Genomic DNA, 18,678 nt, shown 5'->3' on the forward strand with positions numbered 1-18,678 from the left:
GAGACCCATATCTTTGCCGCTGAGTCGCGGCTAGGAAGGGGCAGTCGTTGAGAGGGCGGCCTTGGCGTTAGGAGTGTGTCGGCTGCACCCTGGCGGACGGACCTTGGGAAGGAGGGGAGGGGACCGTCGGGGTCGGCGGGGAGCTACGGGTATGCATAGCTCTTAGAGCGTCAGAGCTGGCGACGTCCAGTGGAAGATGGGGAAACTAATGCTCAGAGCGGGACACTCACTACCTCAGGGGCACACAGTTGATAAGGGTGGGGTGGTCGTGGTAATGGAGGCCCCAGGGAGGGTCAGGGGCCCGTAGTACGTCAGGGGCTGAACCTGTATTAGAACCCAGGCTTGTTTCCCAGCGCAGCCGGGTCCTAGAAAAATCCCCCCGATTTTATCTATTTATTTTGTTAACCTGGAATAGCAGCAGGGAAAGCATTAGAGGCAAAAGGAAAGGATTTTCATTTTTCCAGGAATGCTGAAGTTAGGACTGTTTGAGGGGAACCCTGTGTTTGTCAGACTCTCCAGTACCGTTTACATCAGGATCTGGGGCAGCTTTTAAAAATATGCAGATTCATGACTGCTACCCCCACCTCACTGCTTGGCAGCCCACAGGTGCCTTCCCTGTTTCTTCCTTCTGGGTTGTGATAGGCTTGTCTGCAGTCCGAAGCACCCGATAGGAATTTTAGTTAAATGGAATGTATCAGCCCAGCTTCTAGGGCATTAACCATGAATAAGACACAGCCACTGCTTTCAATCTGATAAGGTAGGCAATAAACAGTGCTTTTCTGAAGGAATCAGGGATGGCTTTTGGGGTCTTGAAGGATGGCTAGGAAGGTGTAGGTAGTGAAGGAGTGTAGGGGTAGAGGTGAGAGGCTGGGATGGGGACAGTGTTCCAAATTGCAGGAACAAAAGCAGCAAAGGCTGGCTGGGCGCAGTGGCTCAGGCCTATAATCCCAGCACTTTGAGAGGCCGAGGCAGGTGGATCACTTGAGCTCAGGAGTTGGAGACCAGGCTGGGCAACGTGGCGAAACCCCGTCTCTACTAAAAATACAAGAATTAGCCCGGTATGTTGGCCCGTGCCTGTAATTCCAGCTACTCAGGAGGCTGTGGCGTGAGAATCCTTGAGCCCCGGAGGCGGAGGCTGCCGCGGCTGAGATCGTGCCACTGCACTTCTATCTGGGTGACAGAGTAAGACCCTGTCCTAAAAAAAAAAAGAGCAGCGAAGGCATATAATTCTGAGGGTTGTTCGGCTCGTTTTACAGACACGGAGGAGTTTGGTGTGGATAATGAGGAAGGGCCTAAGGGTTCCAACAGGACTTTAGGCGCTTAGGCTTGGAGAGGTAGCCTCAGATGCCAGTTCCACTGAGCAACAGGAGCTAAGGGCTTTAAGCAGGGGAAAGACATGGTTAGTTTTGTGTGTTAGGCACTGGTTACAGGGTGACAAATGGTTTGGAAGTGGGGAGATGGGCTAGAGAAAGAGCAGAGAGAGTTAAGATGTGAGATAATGAGGCCGTAGCCAGTGCAGCAGCTGTGGAGATGCAGTGAAGAGAACAGATCAAAGAAATTTAGGAGTGAGAACTCCTGGTGATGGTAAATCAGTGGCCCAACCCAGGGACCAAGATCTTTTCGACTCTTTTTTTTTTTTTTTTTTTTGAGATGGAGTTTTCGTTCTTGTTGCCCAGGCTGGAGTACAATCGTGCAATCTCAGCTCACTGCAATCTCCACTTCCCAGGTTCAAGCCAATTCTCCTGCCTCAGCCTCCCAAGTAGCTGGGATTACAGGCGCCCACCACCACACCTGGCTATTTTTTGTATTTTTAGTAGAGACAGGGTTTCACCATGTTGGCCAGGCTGGTCTCGAACACCTGAGCTCAGGTGATCCACCGACCTCAGCTCCCAAAGTGCTGGGATTGCAGGCGTTAACGACTGTGCCCGGCCCCTTTTGACTCTTTAAATAAAGCATGTACATTATCTGACTACAGGACGGGCTGAGTCCTCCAGTCTCCCGTGTGTGGTCGCAGGATGGGGGGAGATGGTGGTAGATACCAGAACAATGTTTCCTGATGTCCTTTCCTTGTTGGCTTTTGTACCTGAGGGGATAAGCAGCTATTAATTAGAATAGGCCCCAGGTGGCAGGAAGAGGTTACTGGGTCAACCAGGAACAAAAGAAGCTATTTCTAGTGCAACATGAAATTGAAAATAAAAAGCATGACCCGGGGTTCTCTGTGCAGGTTCCCCTCTTCCAAGATGGGTGCCAAATGACGAGTATCAGGTGTCTATGGCAAGATTTTGGGAGGATCCCAGACCTTAACAGCCCTTTGGTTGAATCCTCTCACAATGTGGCAGGTAAGATGTCTTTATTCGCATTTTGTAGATGTGGCATCTGAGCCTCAGAAGTTACGTGACTTGTTCAAGGTGACCCAGTTCGTGGTAGGACTGGGAGTGAAGGACTCTTGACTAAGAATCTTTCCAGGGAGCGTTTGCCCTTTCTGCACCCTCTGCCTGGGTGCTCTCCTCCAAAATCCTGGCATGACTGGCTCCTTTGGTCATTCAAATATTTCATCCCTGGAGGCTGCCCCACCCTATAAGTCTGTATCACGTTATCCTTTGTCTTTTCTTTTATCTTCCTAGAGGGAGTCTCACTCTGTTGCCCAGGCTGAAATGCAGTGGCGCAATCTCAGCTTACTGCAACCTCCCGGGTTCAAACGATTCTCCTGCCTCAGCCTCCTAAGTAGCTGGGATTACAGGCATGTGCTACCACGCCCGGCTAATTTTTGTATTTTTAGTAGAGACAGGGTTTCACCATGTTGATCAGGCTGGTCTCGAACTCCTGACCTTGTGATCTGCCTGCCTCTGCCTCTCAAACTGGGATTACAGGCGTGAGCCACTGCACTTGGCCTTGTATTTTCTTCATAGCAGTTACTCATATCTGAAATTGTTGCTTTTGTCTGCTGTTTCCCTCTGCTAGAATGTGAGCCTCATGAAAATAGGGGCCATGTCTGTCTTGTTCACCACTTTACCCCCAGGACCTATACTAATTAGTGCCTGCCACATGGCAGATGCTCAGTAATATTTGCTAACCAATGGAAATAGGTTGGGGAGAGAGAAAGAGAAGGAAACCATTTAATGAAAGCTGAGGATGTTTCAAGTACTTCTCACAAATTGCCTCATTTGATCCCTTCACAGCCTTTCAGGGTAGAAATCGTATCTCCATTGGGTGAATAAGAAACCGTGCTAAGCCAGGTCAAGTCCATGGTTGGTCACTTTTGAGGCTATAGACTCGTCTGAGATCTATTAGGCATAAAATTTTGCATCAACTATGTGGAGGAATTCACAGACTTTCTCAGGCTCACTTGGGGATCTCAGATCAAGAAACCTAGGATTGGGGAACTTGCCCAGGGGTCTTTTTGGCCCCAGGCCTTTCCTGGATCCTCACTCTCTGGCAAGGATGGAATCCATGTAGTAGACTATAGGGAACCTGATGAAGATTCCGAAGCAGAGGGAGATGATTTGTACTGAGTCTCTGGTGTCTCAAACCTGAGTTTGAATCCTGACTGTGGAGAAGTCATCTCACCTCTCCAAATCCCACTTTCCTCATTTTATTTTTTTCTTTCTTGTTCTTTTTTTTTTCTCTTTTTCTTTTTTTGAGATGGGGTCTCTCTCTCTCTCTCTCTCTCTCTGTCTCTCTCACCCAGACTGGAGTGCAATGGCACGATCTTGGCTCACTGGAACCTCTGCTTCCCGGGTTCAAGCAATTCTCCTGCCTCAGCCTCCCGAGTAGCTGGGATTACAGGCACACGCCACCACACCCAGCTAATTTTTTTTATTTTTAGTAGAGACAGGGTTTCACCTTGCTGTCCAGGCTGGTCTCGAACTCCTGACCTCGTGATCTGCCTGCCTCGGCCTCCCAGAGTGCTGGGATTACAGGCGTGAGCCACCACCTCTGGCTTTCCTCACTTTCAAAGTGAAATCTGTTTTTTTCCTAACAATAACTACCCTTTGTTGAGCTGGTCGCTAAGTGCCAGGTACTTGGCTGATGACTTTACAGTGCTTATCTCACTTTCCCTTACCTCCCTATGACATCAGTATCTTTATAGCCTCCATTTTACAGCTGGGGAAAGGAAGGCTTGAAGAGGTATCCTGACTTACCAGAGATCACAGCAGTACTGTCAGCCATGGTGTTCCCACACATGTACCTTGGGACATGCCATGGGCTCAGACTTCCCAACGCTAACTGTTGAATCCATTGCATCCTCTGTTCTTGGGGTTTGTGGGAACATTTGAGTTTGAATTAGGTGAAGAAAAGTATGCAGGGATGTACTTCACTGTGAATGGAGGCCAATCCCTTAACTTTGTGTCTTGCCTTTTTCCCTGCGAGGGCCTCTCTCCAAGTCTGGACTGTGCCTTTTGATTGGAACATCTCTGTCAGCCCCAGGGTCTGCATCACACGTGGTCTGCGTCTGTGCACATGGCTACTGTCTCTTTTTAGCAGTGACATCACCCTGCCTGGTACTGTTGTTTATGAGGCCGTCTCCCCACCTGGCTGGGGGCCACTGCTTTGGCCATTCAGAGTGGAATTCCTTTGTCTTCCAGCCTCTAGCACAGGCCTGGGCCAGCATTGCTGCTCAGGAAATGCCTGTGGAATCAAAGTGGGGACTGTCCCAGGTGTTGAGGATTTACTGTGTGCTAGGCCTGTCCCTGACACTTTATATGTGTTATCTCATTTACACCCCCACAGTCATCCTGGGAGGGAGAAGTTACCCTATTTTACTGAGAAGAAACAGACTGATTGAAGTTGGGCTTTGCCTTAGGCCCACTTGTGATGATTGATGGCACCAGGGCCAACTCTAGGGTCAGTGCCCTGGTCGTGTTTGAGGTGTGTGGGCTGAAAAAGGGGAGACACACTTCAAGGCCCCTGGGATCCTCAGAAACCTTCTACTAACAGGTTCCTAGTTTGGCTCTGATTTCATCCGTGAGGACACAGAAGCCTAGAAAGGGGAGATAACTTAATTATAGACCCTCTTCTCCACTTGTTATGTACTTATGTATCCACTTAATTTTGGCAGGATGGGTCTGTTTTGATTCACCATTGCACCACCCATGTAACCCAGTACCTGATCCAGGTTGACGCCCAGTAAATACTTTCACATTTTATTTATTATGAAAACACTGAGAAATGTATAAAAATTAATAGAACAAATACCTGTGTACCTACCATCCAGCTTGCAAAATGAAACACTGCTAATGTAGATAAAGACCTTTTTGTTTCCCTCTATGACTGACCCCCAAACCAAGAAATAAAGACTCTCCTGATTTGGTGTTTATTATTCCTATGCAATGTTTATTGAGATATCATTCAGGCACCATAAAATTCCCCCTTTAAAGTGTACAATTCAGTGGTTCTTGGTATATTTACAAGATTGTACAACCATTACCACTGTCTGATTCCAGAATATTTTCATCACTGCAGAAAGAAACCTCATTCCTATTAGTAGTTACTCCTCAATTCTCCTCCTCCCCAGCCCCTGGAAACCAGTAATTTACTTTCTTTCTCTATGTATTTGCCTATTCTGGACATTTCATGTAAATGGAATCCTACAATCTGTGGCCTTTTGTGACTAGCGTCTTTCACTTAGCATGATGTTTGCAAAGTTCACCCATGTTGTAGCGTGGATCAGAATTTTATTCCTTCACATGGCTGAATAGTCTTCCATTGTACAGATACACCACACTCTGTTCCTCCACTCATCAGTTGATAGGCATTTGGGTTGTTTCCACTTTATTATTTATTAAGAATAATGTTGCTATAGCCAGGAGTGGTGGCTCATACCTGTAATCCCAACACTTTGTGAGGTTGAGGTGGGAGGATCACTTGAGCTGAGGAATTCAAGGCCAGCCTGGGCAACATAGGGCTCTCTACAAAAAAAATTTAAAAATCAGTCGGGCGTGGTGGCATGTGCCTGTCGTCCCAGCTGCTAGGGAGCCTGAAGTGGGAGGATCACTTGAGCCCAGTAGGTCAAGGCTGCAGGGACCTATGGTTGTGCCACTGCACTCCAGCCTGGGTGACAGAGTGAGACCCTGTCTCAAAAATAATTATAACTATGCTGCTATGAACAGCCATGTACAGGTTTTTGTGTGAATGGTTTCTGTTCTTGTGGGTAGATACCTGGGAGTGGAATTGCCGGATCATACAGTAAGTATATGTTTAACTTTTTGAGGAACTGCTGTTTTCCAAAGTGGCAGCAATTGTATGACAGTTCCAATTTTTACATCCTCACCAATACAGTCAGTCTTCTGTGTCTGTGGGGAATTGGTTCCAGGACCTCCCATGGATACCAACATCCAGGGATACTTAAGTCCCTTATATAAAATGATGTAGTGTCTCATATATGCTTAAGTCCCTTATATAAAATGGTGTAGTGTTTCATATAAACTATGTGCATCCTCTCGTATACTCTTTAATTTTGTTTTATTTTAAATTTAAATTTATTTTTATTTGTTTATTTTGAGACAAGGTCTCACTCTGTCAGGCTGGAGTGCCATGGTGCGATCATAGCTCACTGCAGCCTGGAACTCCTGGGTTCAAGGGATCCTCCTGTCTCAGCTTCACAAGTAGCTGAGACTACAAGCGAAAGCCACCACACTGTCCTTTCCATGTACTTTAAGTCATCTCGGCTGGGTGCAATGGCTCACACCTGTCATCCCAGAACCTCAGGAGGCCGAGACTGGTAGATCACCTGAGGTCGGGAGTTTGAGACCAGCCTGGCCAACATGGCGAAAACGTGCCTGTAGTCCCAGCTATTCAGGGAGGCTGAGGCGGAGAATCGCTTGAACCCCAGAGGCAGAGGTTACAGTGAGCTGAGATCGCGCCACTGCACTCCAGCCTGGGTAACAGAGCGAGACTCCGTCTCAAAAAAAAAAAAGTCATCTCTATGCTACTGGCAATAACTCATACAATGTAAATGCTATATAAACTGTTATACTATGTTGTTTAGGGAATAATGACAAAGAAAAAAATCTGTACGTGTTCAGTACAGATGAAACATTTTTTTCAAATATTTTCAAGTTGCAGTTGGTTGAATCCACAGATGTGGAACCCATGGATATGTAGGTCCCACTGTACTTGTCTGATTATGGCCATCCTAGTTGGTCATTGTGGTTTTGATTTGCATTTTCCTAATGACTAATAATGCTGCATATCTTTTCATGTGCTTATTGGCAGTTTGTATATCTTCTGTGGAGAAGAGTCTATTTAAATGTTTTGCTTATTTGTAAGTTATTTGTCTTTTTGTTGTTGGGTTGTAGGAATTCTTTATATATTCAGGATAGTAGACCCTTCCTTATTTGTGATTTGCCAATAAGTTGTCCCATTTTGTGGATGGTCTTTTCTGTTTTTTGATAGTATCTTTTGAAGCACATATTTTAAAATTTTGACGTAGTCCAATTTATTTTTTTTCTTTGCTTGTGCTTTGAGTGTCATATCTACGAAACCATTGCCTAATTCGAAGGTCACAAAGATTTACACTTATTTTTTCTAAGAGTTTTATGTTTTGGCTCTTACATTTAAGTCTTTGATTCATTTTGAGTTAATTTTTATATAGGGTGTGAGGTAGGTCTTATGTATTTTTATCCTTTTATTAGGTGTATTTCTGAACAATATATGACAGTTTTTCATGGTATTTGCACTTTTAAGTGGTAAATTGTTTGATTCTTGTGCAGCCTGCTTTTCTCTTTCAGTGTTATGTCAGGAGAGTTATCCATGTTTTAAGGGTAACTAGTTCATTCATTTTCACTGCTCTATAGGTTTCATTGCATAAAAATACCACATTTTGTTTGTTTATTCTCCTGTGAATCGTCACTTGGGTTCTCTAGTATTCTATTACTATACATGCTAAAAAGACTAATAGATGCCTCCTATGCAGTGTGTTGAAGGTCGTGAGCATATTCAGACTTACGAGGTAATACAAAGTTTCTCTCCCAAATGGTTTTGCAAATGTGCAGTCCTGCTAGCAATGTATTAGAATTGCCCTCATTCTGCATCCTCACCGAGGCAGAATTGTCAAGGTTTCTAGCTTTTGTCAGTCTAGTGATTGTGAAACAGTGTCTCATTGTGATTTTCCAGATTAATAGCAAGATTTGTTTTTCAGTGTTTACATGGTTGGATGGATGAATGCATGGAAGCAGATGGGGTACAGCTCTTTGGGGAGGCAATAACCCTTTATTCTGCCTGTGGTTGGAGGATGGCAGGGCTCTGGGCCTAGACTGTGTGGCTCTCTGTAGGGACACCGTGGAGCTAGAGAATGTTGGGGCAGGCTGACAACTCTAGATGTGGGAGAGGACGGTTGTCACCTTGAAACTAGTGATGGGAGCCTCTCTCTCCCCAGGGAGAGGCTATCATCCTGCCCTTCCATCTCCTTGAATTTTCCAAGAAGGGAGGGAGTGGAGAGAGAGTGAAGCCAAAAGAGAATTCCTAGGACTGGGCACAGTGGCTCATGCCTGTAATCCCAGTACTTTGGGAGGCCAAGACAGGAGGATCACTTGAGACCAGGAGATAGAGACCAGCCTGGGCAACACAGTGAGCTCCCACCTCTACAAAAAAATTTTGTAAAATTAAAAAACAAGGGAATTGCCTAAGGATGAGAAGTCACAGGGGCCCAAGTGACCCTTGGAATGACTCTTTTTCTGGGACTTTTTCATGATCTCTATATTGGTGTGACATGAATTTTCCTTGTTTAATCTACTGAGTTTGGAGATGATCTTAATGATAATAAGAAAATGAATAGTAATGATTATATGTCGAACTCTTATGTGCCAGGCACTTATGCCTTTTCTTTTTAAAAATAGATATTATCTCATTCAATTTCTTATGGGACAAGTACTAATAGTGTTCCCATTTTATTTTATTTTTAAAATAGGGATGGGTCTCACTGTGTTGTCTAGGCTAGTCTCATACTGCTGGCCTCAAGTGACCCTCCTGCCTTGGCCTCCCAAAGTACTGGGATTACAGGCATGAGCCACCACGCCTGGCTTATTCCTGTTTTATAGATGAGGAATCAGAAGATCAAAGAGACAGAGCAACTGAGGGTTTGCACATAGGCAGTTGGACTCCAGAACTCTTAGGCATCGTGCCGTATGGTTAACCTGGCTCAGCTGAATCCAGGAGAGCAAAGAAAAGAGAGGCTTGCCCAGGCTTGGGTGGGAAACAGGAGTCAGAATATTCACTGGGCCTGGCATGCGTGCGCAGCAGGGAGCAGAGCGAGAGGCCACTGGGAAAGATGGTTCTCAAAAGCAGAAGCCTCACCCCAGGGAACATGGCCCATCAGCAAGCACATGGGTGCCTCTTCTGGGCATGCTGGCTGCTGGGGACCCAGAAAGGCGTCTGCCTGCTCCTGGGTCTCAAGAAAGACCTGTCTTGTGGGGTAGACAGATGATAATAAGCAGACTTAGCCATAAGTGTAATACATTCAGAAATGGAGACATGTGATACAGAGGGTGAAGAGAGAACCTTTATAGAAAGGACCTAGTTTAGCTAATGTAGTCAAAGGAAGCCCCTTTGAGGAGGTGAAATTTGAGTGGAGACTCGAGAAGAAGGAAGCAGCCACGCCCCAGTCTGGGGAAAGAGTAAGTGGCAGATGCAGAGTCCCTGAGACAGGAGCTGGTTTAGTTCTAAGCTCTCAGAAGGCCACTGTATCTGAAGTGGTATGAGTGAGAGGGTGGGGCTGCTGTAGATGGGGCTGGTCAGTTGGCAGGGCCAGGTCAGGCTGGGTCTCCAGGCCAGGGTCAACATATAGGTCTATAGCCAACATGTTTAAACAAGGCCCATAAGACTGTCTTCTTGCTGTCCCTGAGAACTGGGTGTTTGCATATTTGGGAGGGACTGAATCCTGATGCCTAGGCTGGGAAAGAGCATGGGGAGGGTGGGGAGCTTTCTTGGCTTCTGGTCCTAGAAAGCTGGAACAAGAATTTGGAGGCTGCATCCCACTGACTCCCAGGTGGGTTGGAGGGTGGGTGGCCTCAGCCCCCAGGGCCCAGGTGATAAGGTGGCACCTCACACTGACAGCTGTCCAGATGTCCTTCCACAGGTGAACGGTCCATCAAACTGTGGTGCATCCATACATACCATGGAGTACCACTCAGCAATAAAGACACAAACATGAAATGAGCAACACCTTCGAAGAATCTCCAGGGAATTATGTGGAGTGAAAAAAGCCAATCTCAAAAGAGTACATACACTATATGATTTCATTTATGTAACATTTTGGAATGACCGTTTTAGAAACAGAGGACAGATTGGTGGTTGCTAGGGGTTAAAGATGGGAGGGAAGTTAGTGTGGTTATATAAGGGCAACACCTTTTTATTGTTAGAACTGTTCAGTATCTTGGTGGCGGTGGAAGATCCATGAATTGACACAGATGATGAAGTTGTATAGAACTTAATACATGCGGCCGGGCGCGGTGGCTCAAGCCTGTAATCCCAGCACTTTGGGAGGCCGAGACGGGCGGATCTCGAGGTCAGGAGATCGAGACCATCCTGGCGAACACGGTGAAACCCCGTCTCTACTAAAAAAAAAAATACAAAAAACTAGCCGGGCGAGGTGGCGGGCGCCTGTAGTCCCAGCTACACAGGAGGCTGAGGCAGGAGAATGGCGTAAACCCGGGAGGCAGAGCTTGCAGTGAGCTGAGATCCGGCCACTGCGCTCCAGCCCCGGCGACAGAGCGAGACTCCGTCTCAAAAAAAAAAAAAAAAAAAAAAAAAAAAAAAAAAAAAGAACTTAATACATGCAGATGTGCATGCGTGCACACGCACACACACACTCACACTAGTATATGTAAAACTGGGAAAATCCGAATAAGATCGGTACATTATATCAATGTCAATACTACAGAGTTACTGTGGTATTGCTTACAATTGCATGAGCATATACAATTATCTCAATAGAAATTTTAATTAAGAAATGAAATTTGGCTAGGCATGGTGGTACATGCCTATAGTCCCAGCTACTTGGGAGGCTGAGAGAGGGAGATTGCTTGAGCCAGGAGTTCAAGGCTACAGCGAGCTATGATTATGCCACTGCACTCCAACTTGGGTAACAGTGATACCTTGTCTTTAAACATTTTTTTTTTAAAAAAAACGGGGGCCGGGCGCGGTGGCTCACACCTGTGAGCCAGTACTTTGGGAGGCCGAGGCAGGTGGATCATGAAGTCAGGAGTTCAAGATCAGCCTGGCCAACATAGTGAAACCCCGTCTCTACTAGAAACACGAAAATTAGCCGGACATGGTGGCACGCACCTGTAGTCCCAGCTATTCTGGAGGCTGAGGCAGGAGAATCACTTGAACCCAGGAGGCAGAGGTTGTAGTGAGCCGAGATCACACCACTGCACTCCAGCCTGGGAAACAGAGTGAGACTCCATCTAAAAAAGAAGAAAAAAAAAAAAAGAAATTTAAGGCCCAAAGCATTAGATAATAGAATGATAGAGATATTTGTACTAATAAAATTTTCAGCCCATGGAAAAAAAATCAGAAGGCTCTGCTCAAGGAGGTCTCTTGTCCTTGAGTTAGCAAAGTCACAGGGAGGTAGGCAGTGTGCCCTCAGGTGTGGGAGCAAGCAGGGTCACCCTCAGGACACTCAAGATAGAGCGGTGGTACCCTCAGACCCTCTGGGTAGGTTGCCCAGCTTAGCCTTTTGGGCCTCCCTCTGCCCCTCACCCCTCAAGCTGATTGACCATGATCACAAGGGTAAGAGCAGAGCCACAGCACCCCCTGCCCTCCACCACTATTTGGTCTTTCATGGAGAACAGGCGTTCTCCTGATCCCCACTCCACCAGGTTAGACAACTATGATTAACCGTCTGTGCCTGTGTGTCCCCCAGCAGCTTAAGACTCCTGAACCTTCAGAGCAAACCTGATGCCAATCCCAACTTGAAGGGCATGGGAGAGTATTTGTTTGAGGCGCTGAACTACATAGGAAACTGACCGAGGCTGGGGCAAGCCCATCCTGAGACCCCAGGCAGGGCCTCGGCTTTGGTCCAGGATTTGTGGGGTGGTTTTACCACATCCTGGGATTTCATATGTGGGTGCCACTAAGACCTCTCTTCCAGAATGTTGGCTGCCTTGGGCACTGTCTCAGATTCCATCCACAGAGTGGCAGACCCAAGGCTTCCTGCCATAGTACCCCACCATACACAGAGCCACAGCCGCATCCTCAAATTGTTGACATCTTCCCATAGGCTGAGCACTTCGTTTCATTTATTTCTCTCAACCACATTACAAGGCAGGTCTTCTTTGTGTATTTATTTTGCAGAGAAGGAACCCAGGGCTCAGAGAGGTTATGTAACTTGCCCAGGGTCACTCAGCTTGTAAATGGCAGGGCAAGGATTTCAAGAGGCAGTCCTGACATGTGCCAGGCCTGACCTAGTCCCTGCAGATGCAAAGCAGAAAGAGAAACATTGCCTGCTCTGAAGGAGCTAGTGAGAATATCACCAGACATTTCCATAGTGTGTATGATGGGGCAGGCACAGGCTAAGCTCCTTGCATGTGTTATTCCATTGAATCCATACCACAACCCAGTGGAATAAGGTTATGCCTACTTGATGATGGAAATTGAAGCTCTGTGAGGAAGAGAGACCTACTCAAGGTCATATAGCGAGCTGGAAAGTCTGACCTCCTCTTGTTAGCTTCCTCCCTCCTCCAGGCTGGCCTCCCAGGCCCCTCCCTGCTCCTGGTCTGCACACCCCTTCTCCCCTCCACTCAGCTAAGCCTTGTCCATGGCCCCTGTCCCTTTCATTTCTCTTCTTAGCATAGTTTGGAGCCTGCGGTGGGGCCACACTATCTGGACGGTGAGCCTGGGGGTGCACCTTCTACCCCAGGGTGTCCTTTAGCCCTTCCTGTCTCTTCCAGCTGTGCAGCAAGGGGAGTGTTAGAGGGGCCCACTACCCAGGCCCTTACCTGCCTGCGGCGGCCTACCTGAGTGTGTGCAGCCCACACAGCATAGAGGATGGAGCCTGCAGGACACCCTTAATGCCCTTACCTGGCAGGGAGGCCAGCACACAAGGGGCTGGGGGCGGGACTGGGCTTCTCCGGGTTGAGTGGTTCTGGAAGCCGATATGAGCAGCAGCAACTGCTGGCATTATCTAGGCTCTAAGAATAGCTTGGGATGAAGAGTCAGAGGTTGAGGCCAGGGAAGAGGACAGGAGCCTGTTCCTACCGCCCCCTCCTGCTGCTTGGCCTGGAAGCTGGGAAGCCTGCCTCCTGGCTCACCATTTGCTCTGGGATGGTTTTGCATGGACACATCTTGTCCACCATTGGGCTGGAGGAAAGAGGGTACCCCTGGGACTCAGACTTAGGCTGCTTGACCTCAGGCTGAAGGCAGTGGGCCCACTCTCTGAGGACCAGCCCTCACCCAGGCCCCTCCCAACTGGCACAGAGTAGGGGTTTGTTTTTTTCAAGGATCATGTTGGAAGTGACCCTCATTCATTTAGCAAACACTTTAAAAATAGGTTATACATACACAATTTAAAGTTCAAAGGGTATATAAGGGAAAAAAAATCACTGTCCCTCCCTTCCCTGGCCCCCAGCTACCAAACACTGTTACCAGCTTTCTTGGGTGACTTCCAAAGGCAGTCCATCCATACATAAGCATACAGATGCACAAATGTCTCTCTCCCCCAATTTTTACGCAGGAGATGGCATTGCCCATACATCCTTCTGCTCTTTTTTTTTTTTTTTTTTTTTTTTGTGAGACGGAGTCTAGCTCTGTCACCTAGGCTGGAATGCAGTGGCTCTATCCCGGCTCACTGCAACCTCCGCCTTCTGGGCTCAAGCGATCCTCCTGCCTCAGCCTCCTGAGTAGCTAGATTACAGGCATCTGCCACCACACCCAGCTAGTTTTTTGTATTTTTAGTAGAGACAGGGTTTCATCACGTTGGCCAGGCTGGTCTTGAACTCCTGACCCCAGGGGTTCCACCCGCCTCGGCCTCCCAAAGTGCTGGGATTACAGGTGTGAGCCACCGTACCCAGCCACAACTGTTTTTTTTTTAACCTAATGATCTATCTTGGAAATAACAGCAATAATGTATTGAGTCTCCTCTAGTGTCAGGTACTATTCTAAGCACTTTAGATGTTTGAACTCATATAATGCTCATCACAGCACTAGGAGGTAGGTCCTGTTTGTGAATCTCCACCGTTAAGAGGTGAGGTCATTCTCCAAGACTTTGTGCCTGGTAACTGGCAGAGCCAGGACTAAAACCCAGGCAGCCTCACTTTAGATAAGGTGCTCCTTCCTCAATGGTCTGTGCTGCCTCCCAAGTGTGAGACATGTTGAGACTCACAGCGTGCCCTTTCTCTTCCTAAGGGCCAAGGTAAGCCACGTACAGTGAACACTTACCATGTACCAGGCTGAGGCTGGGCTCCTGCAGTGTGAGGAAGACCAGGCCTCTGTCCTCATGGAACTGGCATCTCAGTGCCCATGAGTGTCTGCCAGCCAAGGCAGGAGGAGGGAAACCCACTTGTCTCATACCCACGTGCCCTTGTATAGGTCTACCGTTCAGACACACCCTGGTCCCATGTCCACTAGTCCTGTAGTCACACCACCTCTGAGCTGGAAGGCCTTAGAGCCCAGAGTTACAGATGGGAACATGGGGGCCCAAACAGAGGTGGACACGAGAGCACCAGGTGGCCCTTGCGAGACTCATCCCCTGCCTCCCAGGATCCATTTCAGCAGGGTGGGTTGGGGGTGACTTTAATCCAGGGCCCAACCATTGTTTGAAGTTGGGAACAATTGAAGGACAAGGGAGCTATAGATAGATCCACAGCTGCTGTTACTTGTCCCAGCCTGGGCACTGGGCCTGAGCATTGTCTACAGAGGGGCACTCTAAGCAGTGAGGCCCACTCCTGGGGGTGGGAGGTTGGCCCAGAACAGCTCAGCTCAGCTCTGGAGATACAGAGTCAGAGGCCAAGACAGAAATACAGAGTCTTGTAGGACAGAGAGCGGGACAGGGCAACACCAAAAGAACAAGACCCTTGAGAGATACAATGAACTCCCATCAAATATCGACAATACCAGACGGGCTGGGGGTGGGAGGGCAGAGACAGAGCCTGCCACAGGTTGAACTCGAGGACGCGGCACGTCAGAGACCTGGACCAGAGCAGGTGCTGGGGTCTGGAGCACCTTGGGCCAGCTCAGATCTTTCTGTTCATCCCTCCAGAACAGCTGTGCATGTTAATCACTCTCGGGGGCAGCCAGTCTGAGGTACCCTTGTGTGTGCTAGGGGAGGCCTCTAGGTCTTCCTGGTCATGGCTTGAATTCACTGTATGACACCAAGCAAAGATCTCCCTTTGTGCCTTAGTTTCCCCCACTGTCCAATGAGAGCTGGTTGGCGTGATGGCCGAAGGGCCCCCTCATCCTCCAGTGATGTCAGGACATTTTATGTGTCTAACTCCCTCCTCTCGCTGTGGCTGAGTGTGCAGTCCCCTCCTTTCTTTGTCCTTTGTGAGGATGGGGGACAGCTGGTTCCCCACCCGCTCCCCCCAGTAACCTTTCAGCCATAAATCCATGCTGAGGCGTCTCTCCTCCGGATAAACAGCCCTGATGCCTTTTGGCTGCCCTCGTCCTATTTTTTGCTTGAAGCATCAGAGCTGGGGCCCACTCGGGCCCTCTGCAGCTGCCCAGGGCCCCAGGAGGGGGGAAAACCTGGGACAAGCAGGGGCCCAACCACCCCCAGGGTGCCAGGGTCGCGAGCCCCTCTCTGGACCTCACCACCTTTCACTGGGACCATTATGGCAGCCTCCTCCTGAGTCCGTCTTCCTGCCACCGGCCTCACCCCTTCAGTGCATCCTCCACACCAGCTGCCACAGGGAGCTTAGGAACACATAAATCTGACCACACTGTCAAATTCCGTTGCTCAGAGCTCTTTGATGCAAAAAATAAATAAATAAAAATGCCTTTGATGGCGCCCCAACTCCTGCAGGATAAAGCTCCAGATCTGAATCTGGCCTTTGAAGCCCTTCACAGTCCAGTCCCACTGCCCAGTCCTGACCCACTCCCCTTTATGCCCCTGGTGGCCCAGCTGCATCTGGTGGGGCTGCTCGGGCCCATCTTCACCCCCCCACCCCGCCTTGGAGTTCTAGGTCATGCTGTCCATTTCCTGTCCCCTCTTGCCACCTCCACGCCAGACCCATCCGCTCTCACCCGGGTGATAGCAGCAGCTCGCCCCGCTGCCTCCCCGGCCCCTTCCAAGTCATTCGCGTGGTCACCATGAAACTTCAGCTCACTCACATTTCTGTTCTCGCAGGCTCCCTCTGCACCTGCAATACAACCCTGGGTCCCTTCCAAGTCCTTCAAGGCTCTGAATGATCTGCCTGTCCACCCTCACCTTGGAAAACTCTCCCCTTGTTGACCACTAGGATGGCACCTTAAACATCCCAACCTGTTTTCTGCCTCATGGCTGTTGTATTTGCTATTCCTTCTGCTTGGAATACTGTTCCAAGGGCTTCCTGCCTCACCGGCTTCTTGGCACTCTCTGGTCTCACCTTCAGTGTTGCCTCTTCAGAGAGGCCCTCCCTCACCCACCAGAGCGAGGTACACCCCCATTACGCTCTAGGCCATACTGCTTGTTTCATGCTCACCATTGCCATAATCTTTAATTACCTTAAAAATGTGTTTGCTTGTTTTATTTTATTTATTTATTTATTTTTATTTTTATTTTTTGCTTCTCCAGGGGAGTGTTAGCTCTATGAGGGTAGGAACCTTGTTGCCATACCCCTCTTCCTGGCAGTCTGGGTGTCACACTTGTTTGTTTAGAGACAGGGTCTTGTTCCTGTTACCCAGGCTGGTGTGCAGTGGCATGATCTCGGCTCACTGCAGTCTTGAACTCCTGGGATCAAGCAATACTTTCGCCTCTCAGCCTCTTGAGTAGCTGAGATTGTAGGTGTGTACCATCATGGCCAGCCAATTTTTTAATTTTTTGTAGAGACAGGGTCTTCCTACATCAGCCTAGGCTGGTCTTGAACTCCTTGGCTCAAGTGATCCTCCTGCCTCAAGCCTTCCAAGTTACCAGGATTATCATAGGTGTGAGCCATCATGCCTGGTTAATTTTAAAAATAGTTTTTGTGGAGATGTCACAGGGAGCTTATGAACACATAAATCTGAACACACTGTCAAATTCTCTTGCTCAGAGCTCTTTGATGCAAAAAATAAATAAAAATGCCTTTGATGGCGCCCCAACTCCTGCAAGATAAAGCTCCAGATCTGAATCTAGCCTTTGAAGCCCTTCACCGTCCAGTCCCAACTGCTCAGTCCTGCCCCACTCCCCTTTATGCCCCGGTGGCCCAGCTGGTCTCAAACTCCTGGCCTCAAGTGATTCTCCCACCTTGGCCTCCAAAAGGGCAGAGATTACGGGCATGAGCCACAGCGCCCAGCCTTCAAACTAGCTTTTCTCCTTCAGACTCCTCCATGTTGATGTCTTTCTTGAATATCTTTCCTTTCCTAGACAATGTGTTTCTTTTGTTCCAATCCTGGATACGGGACAGAAGCTGTCAGATGCATGTTGAATTGAATTAATGTGTCCCTCCCAGCTGTAGAAGCATTATTCACAGAGTCCTTCAATGTCTTTGCCCAAAGAAGAAATTTCAGGCATTGGGCTACATTGGTGGCAGATACATTTTGGGCTGGGATCTAAACTCCTGGAGTCTCAGACTCCTGAAATCAGAACGAACTTCAAAGGTCATCCAGTTCAGAGGCCTCAGCCCTGATCAACCTCTGCCTGAGTCTTCCCTTGGTGCTGGCAGGCTCACTTTCCTGCAAGACAGCCTCTCCCGCTGCTGACGGGCTCAGAGGGTGAAAAGTCCCCCTTTGTGTGTATCCACATCCTGCTTCCTGTCACTGCCCATGGATCTACTTATGAGGCTACACAAGTCCCATCAGCTCCCTCTGCTCTGGGACAGCTCTTCAAGCTTTTTTGATTTTTTGTTTTTTGAGACGGAGTCTTGCTCTGTCGCCCAGGCTGGAGTGCAGTGGCACAATTTCAGCTCACTGCCACTTCCAGCTCCCAGGTTCAAGTGATCCTCCTGCCTCAGCCTCCCCAAGTAGGTGGGATTACAGGCGCATGCCACCATGCCCGGCTAATTTTTTTTTTTTTTTTTTTTTTTTGAGATGGAGTCTTGTTCTGTTGCCCAGACTGGAGTGCAATGGTGCAATCTCGGCTCACTGCAATCTCCGCCTCCCGGGTTCAAGTGATTCTTCTGCCTCAGCCTCCCGAGTAGCTGGGATTACAGGCACTTGCCACCACGCCCAGCTAATTTTTTTGTATTTTTAGTAGAGATGCGGTTTCACCATGTTGGTCAGGCTGGTCTCAAACTCCTGACCTCAGGTAATCCACCCACCTTGGCTTCCCAAAGTGTTGGGATGACAGGCATGAGCCACTATGCCTGGCCTTACTTTTTTTTATTTTTTAAGTATTTTTAGTAGAAACAGGGTTTCATCATGTTGGCCAGGCTGTCTCAAACTCATGACCTCAAATGATCCACTTGCCTCAGCCTCCCAAAGTGCTGGGATTACAAGCTCTTCAGGTATTGAAAGTCAGTACCTTAAGCCCTTGCGGGTTATAGTATTTGTTGCAAATCACTCAGAGCATTGGGTTTCCTCTCTGTGTTGTCATGTTTGTGTGTGAGCTTATCTCAGCAGGAAGAT

General features: G+C 48.3%; 1 protein-coding gene across 10 annotated transcripts in view; it reads left to right on the plus strand.

Moving 5' to 3' along the window:
- Window positions 1-39: 39 nt before the first annotated feature.
- MYH7B (myosin heavy chain 7B) overlaps window positions 40-18,678 on the plus strand; it is a 46,279-nt gene continuing 27,640 nt past the window's right edge. For 8 of the 10 annotated variants that reach the window (XR_012419302.1, XM_065523014.1, XM_074005112.1 and 5 more), the window contains exons 1-2: window positions 40-149; window positions 2,225-2,339. Coding sequence is in view for 4 of the 10 variants with exons in the window: in XM_065523012.1 (XP_065379084.1) it covers window positions 2,252-2,339 (88 nt within the window). In the remaining 6 variants the exon portion in view is untranslated. Of the gene's footprint in view, window positions 758-2,224; window positions 2,340-18,678 lie in introns of all 10 variants that reach the window. The other 2 variants (XM_074005114.1, XM_074005111.1) reach the window with 2 other exon arrangements.

The sequence above is a fragment of the Macaca fascicularis genome, chromosome 10, assembly GCF_037993035.2.
Source record: "Macaca fascicularis isolate 582-1 chromosome 10, T2T-MFA8v1.1".
In the NCBI taxonomy this organism is placed as follows: Eukaryota; Metazoa; Chordata; class Mammalia; order Primates; family Cercopithecidae; genus Macaca; species Macaca fascicularis.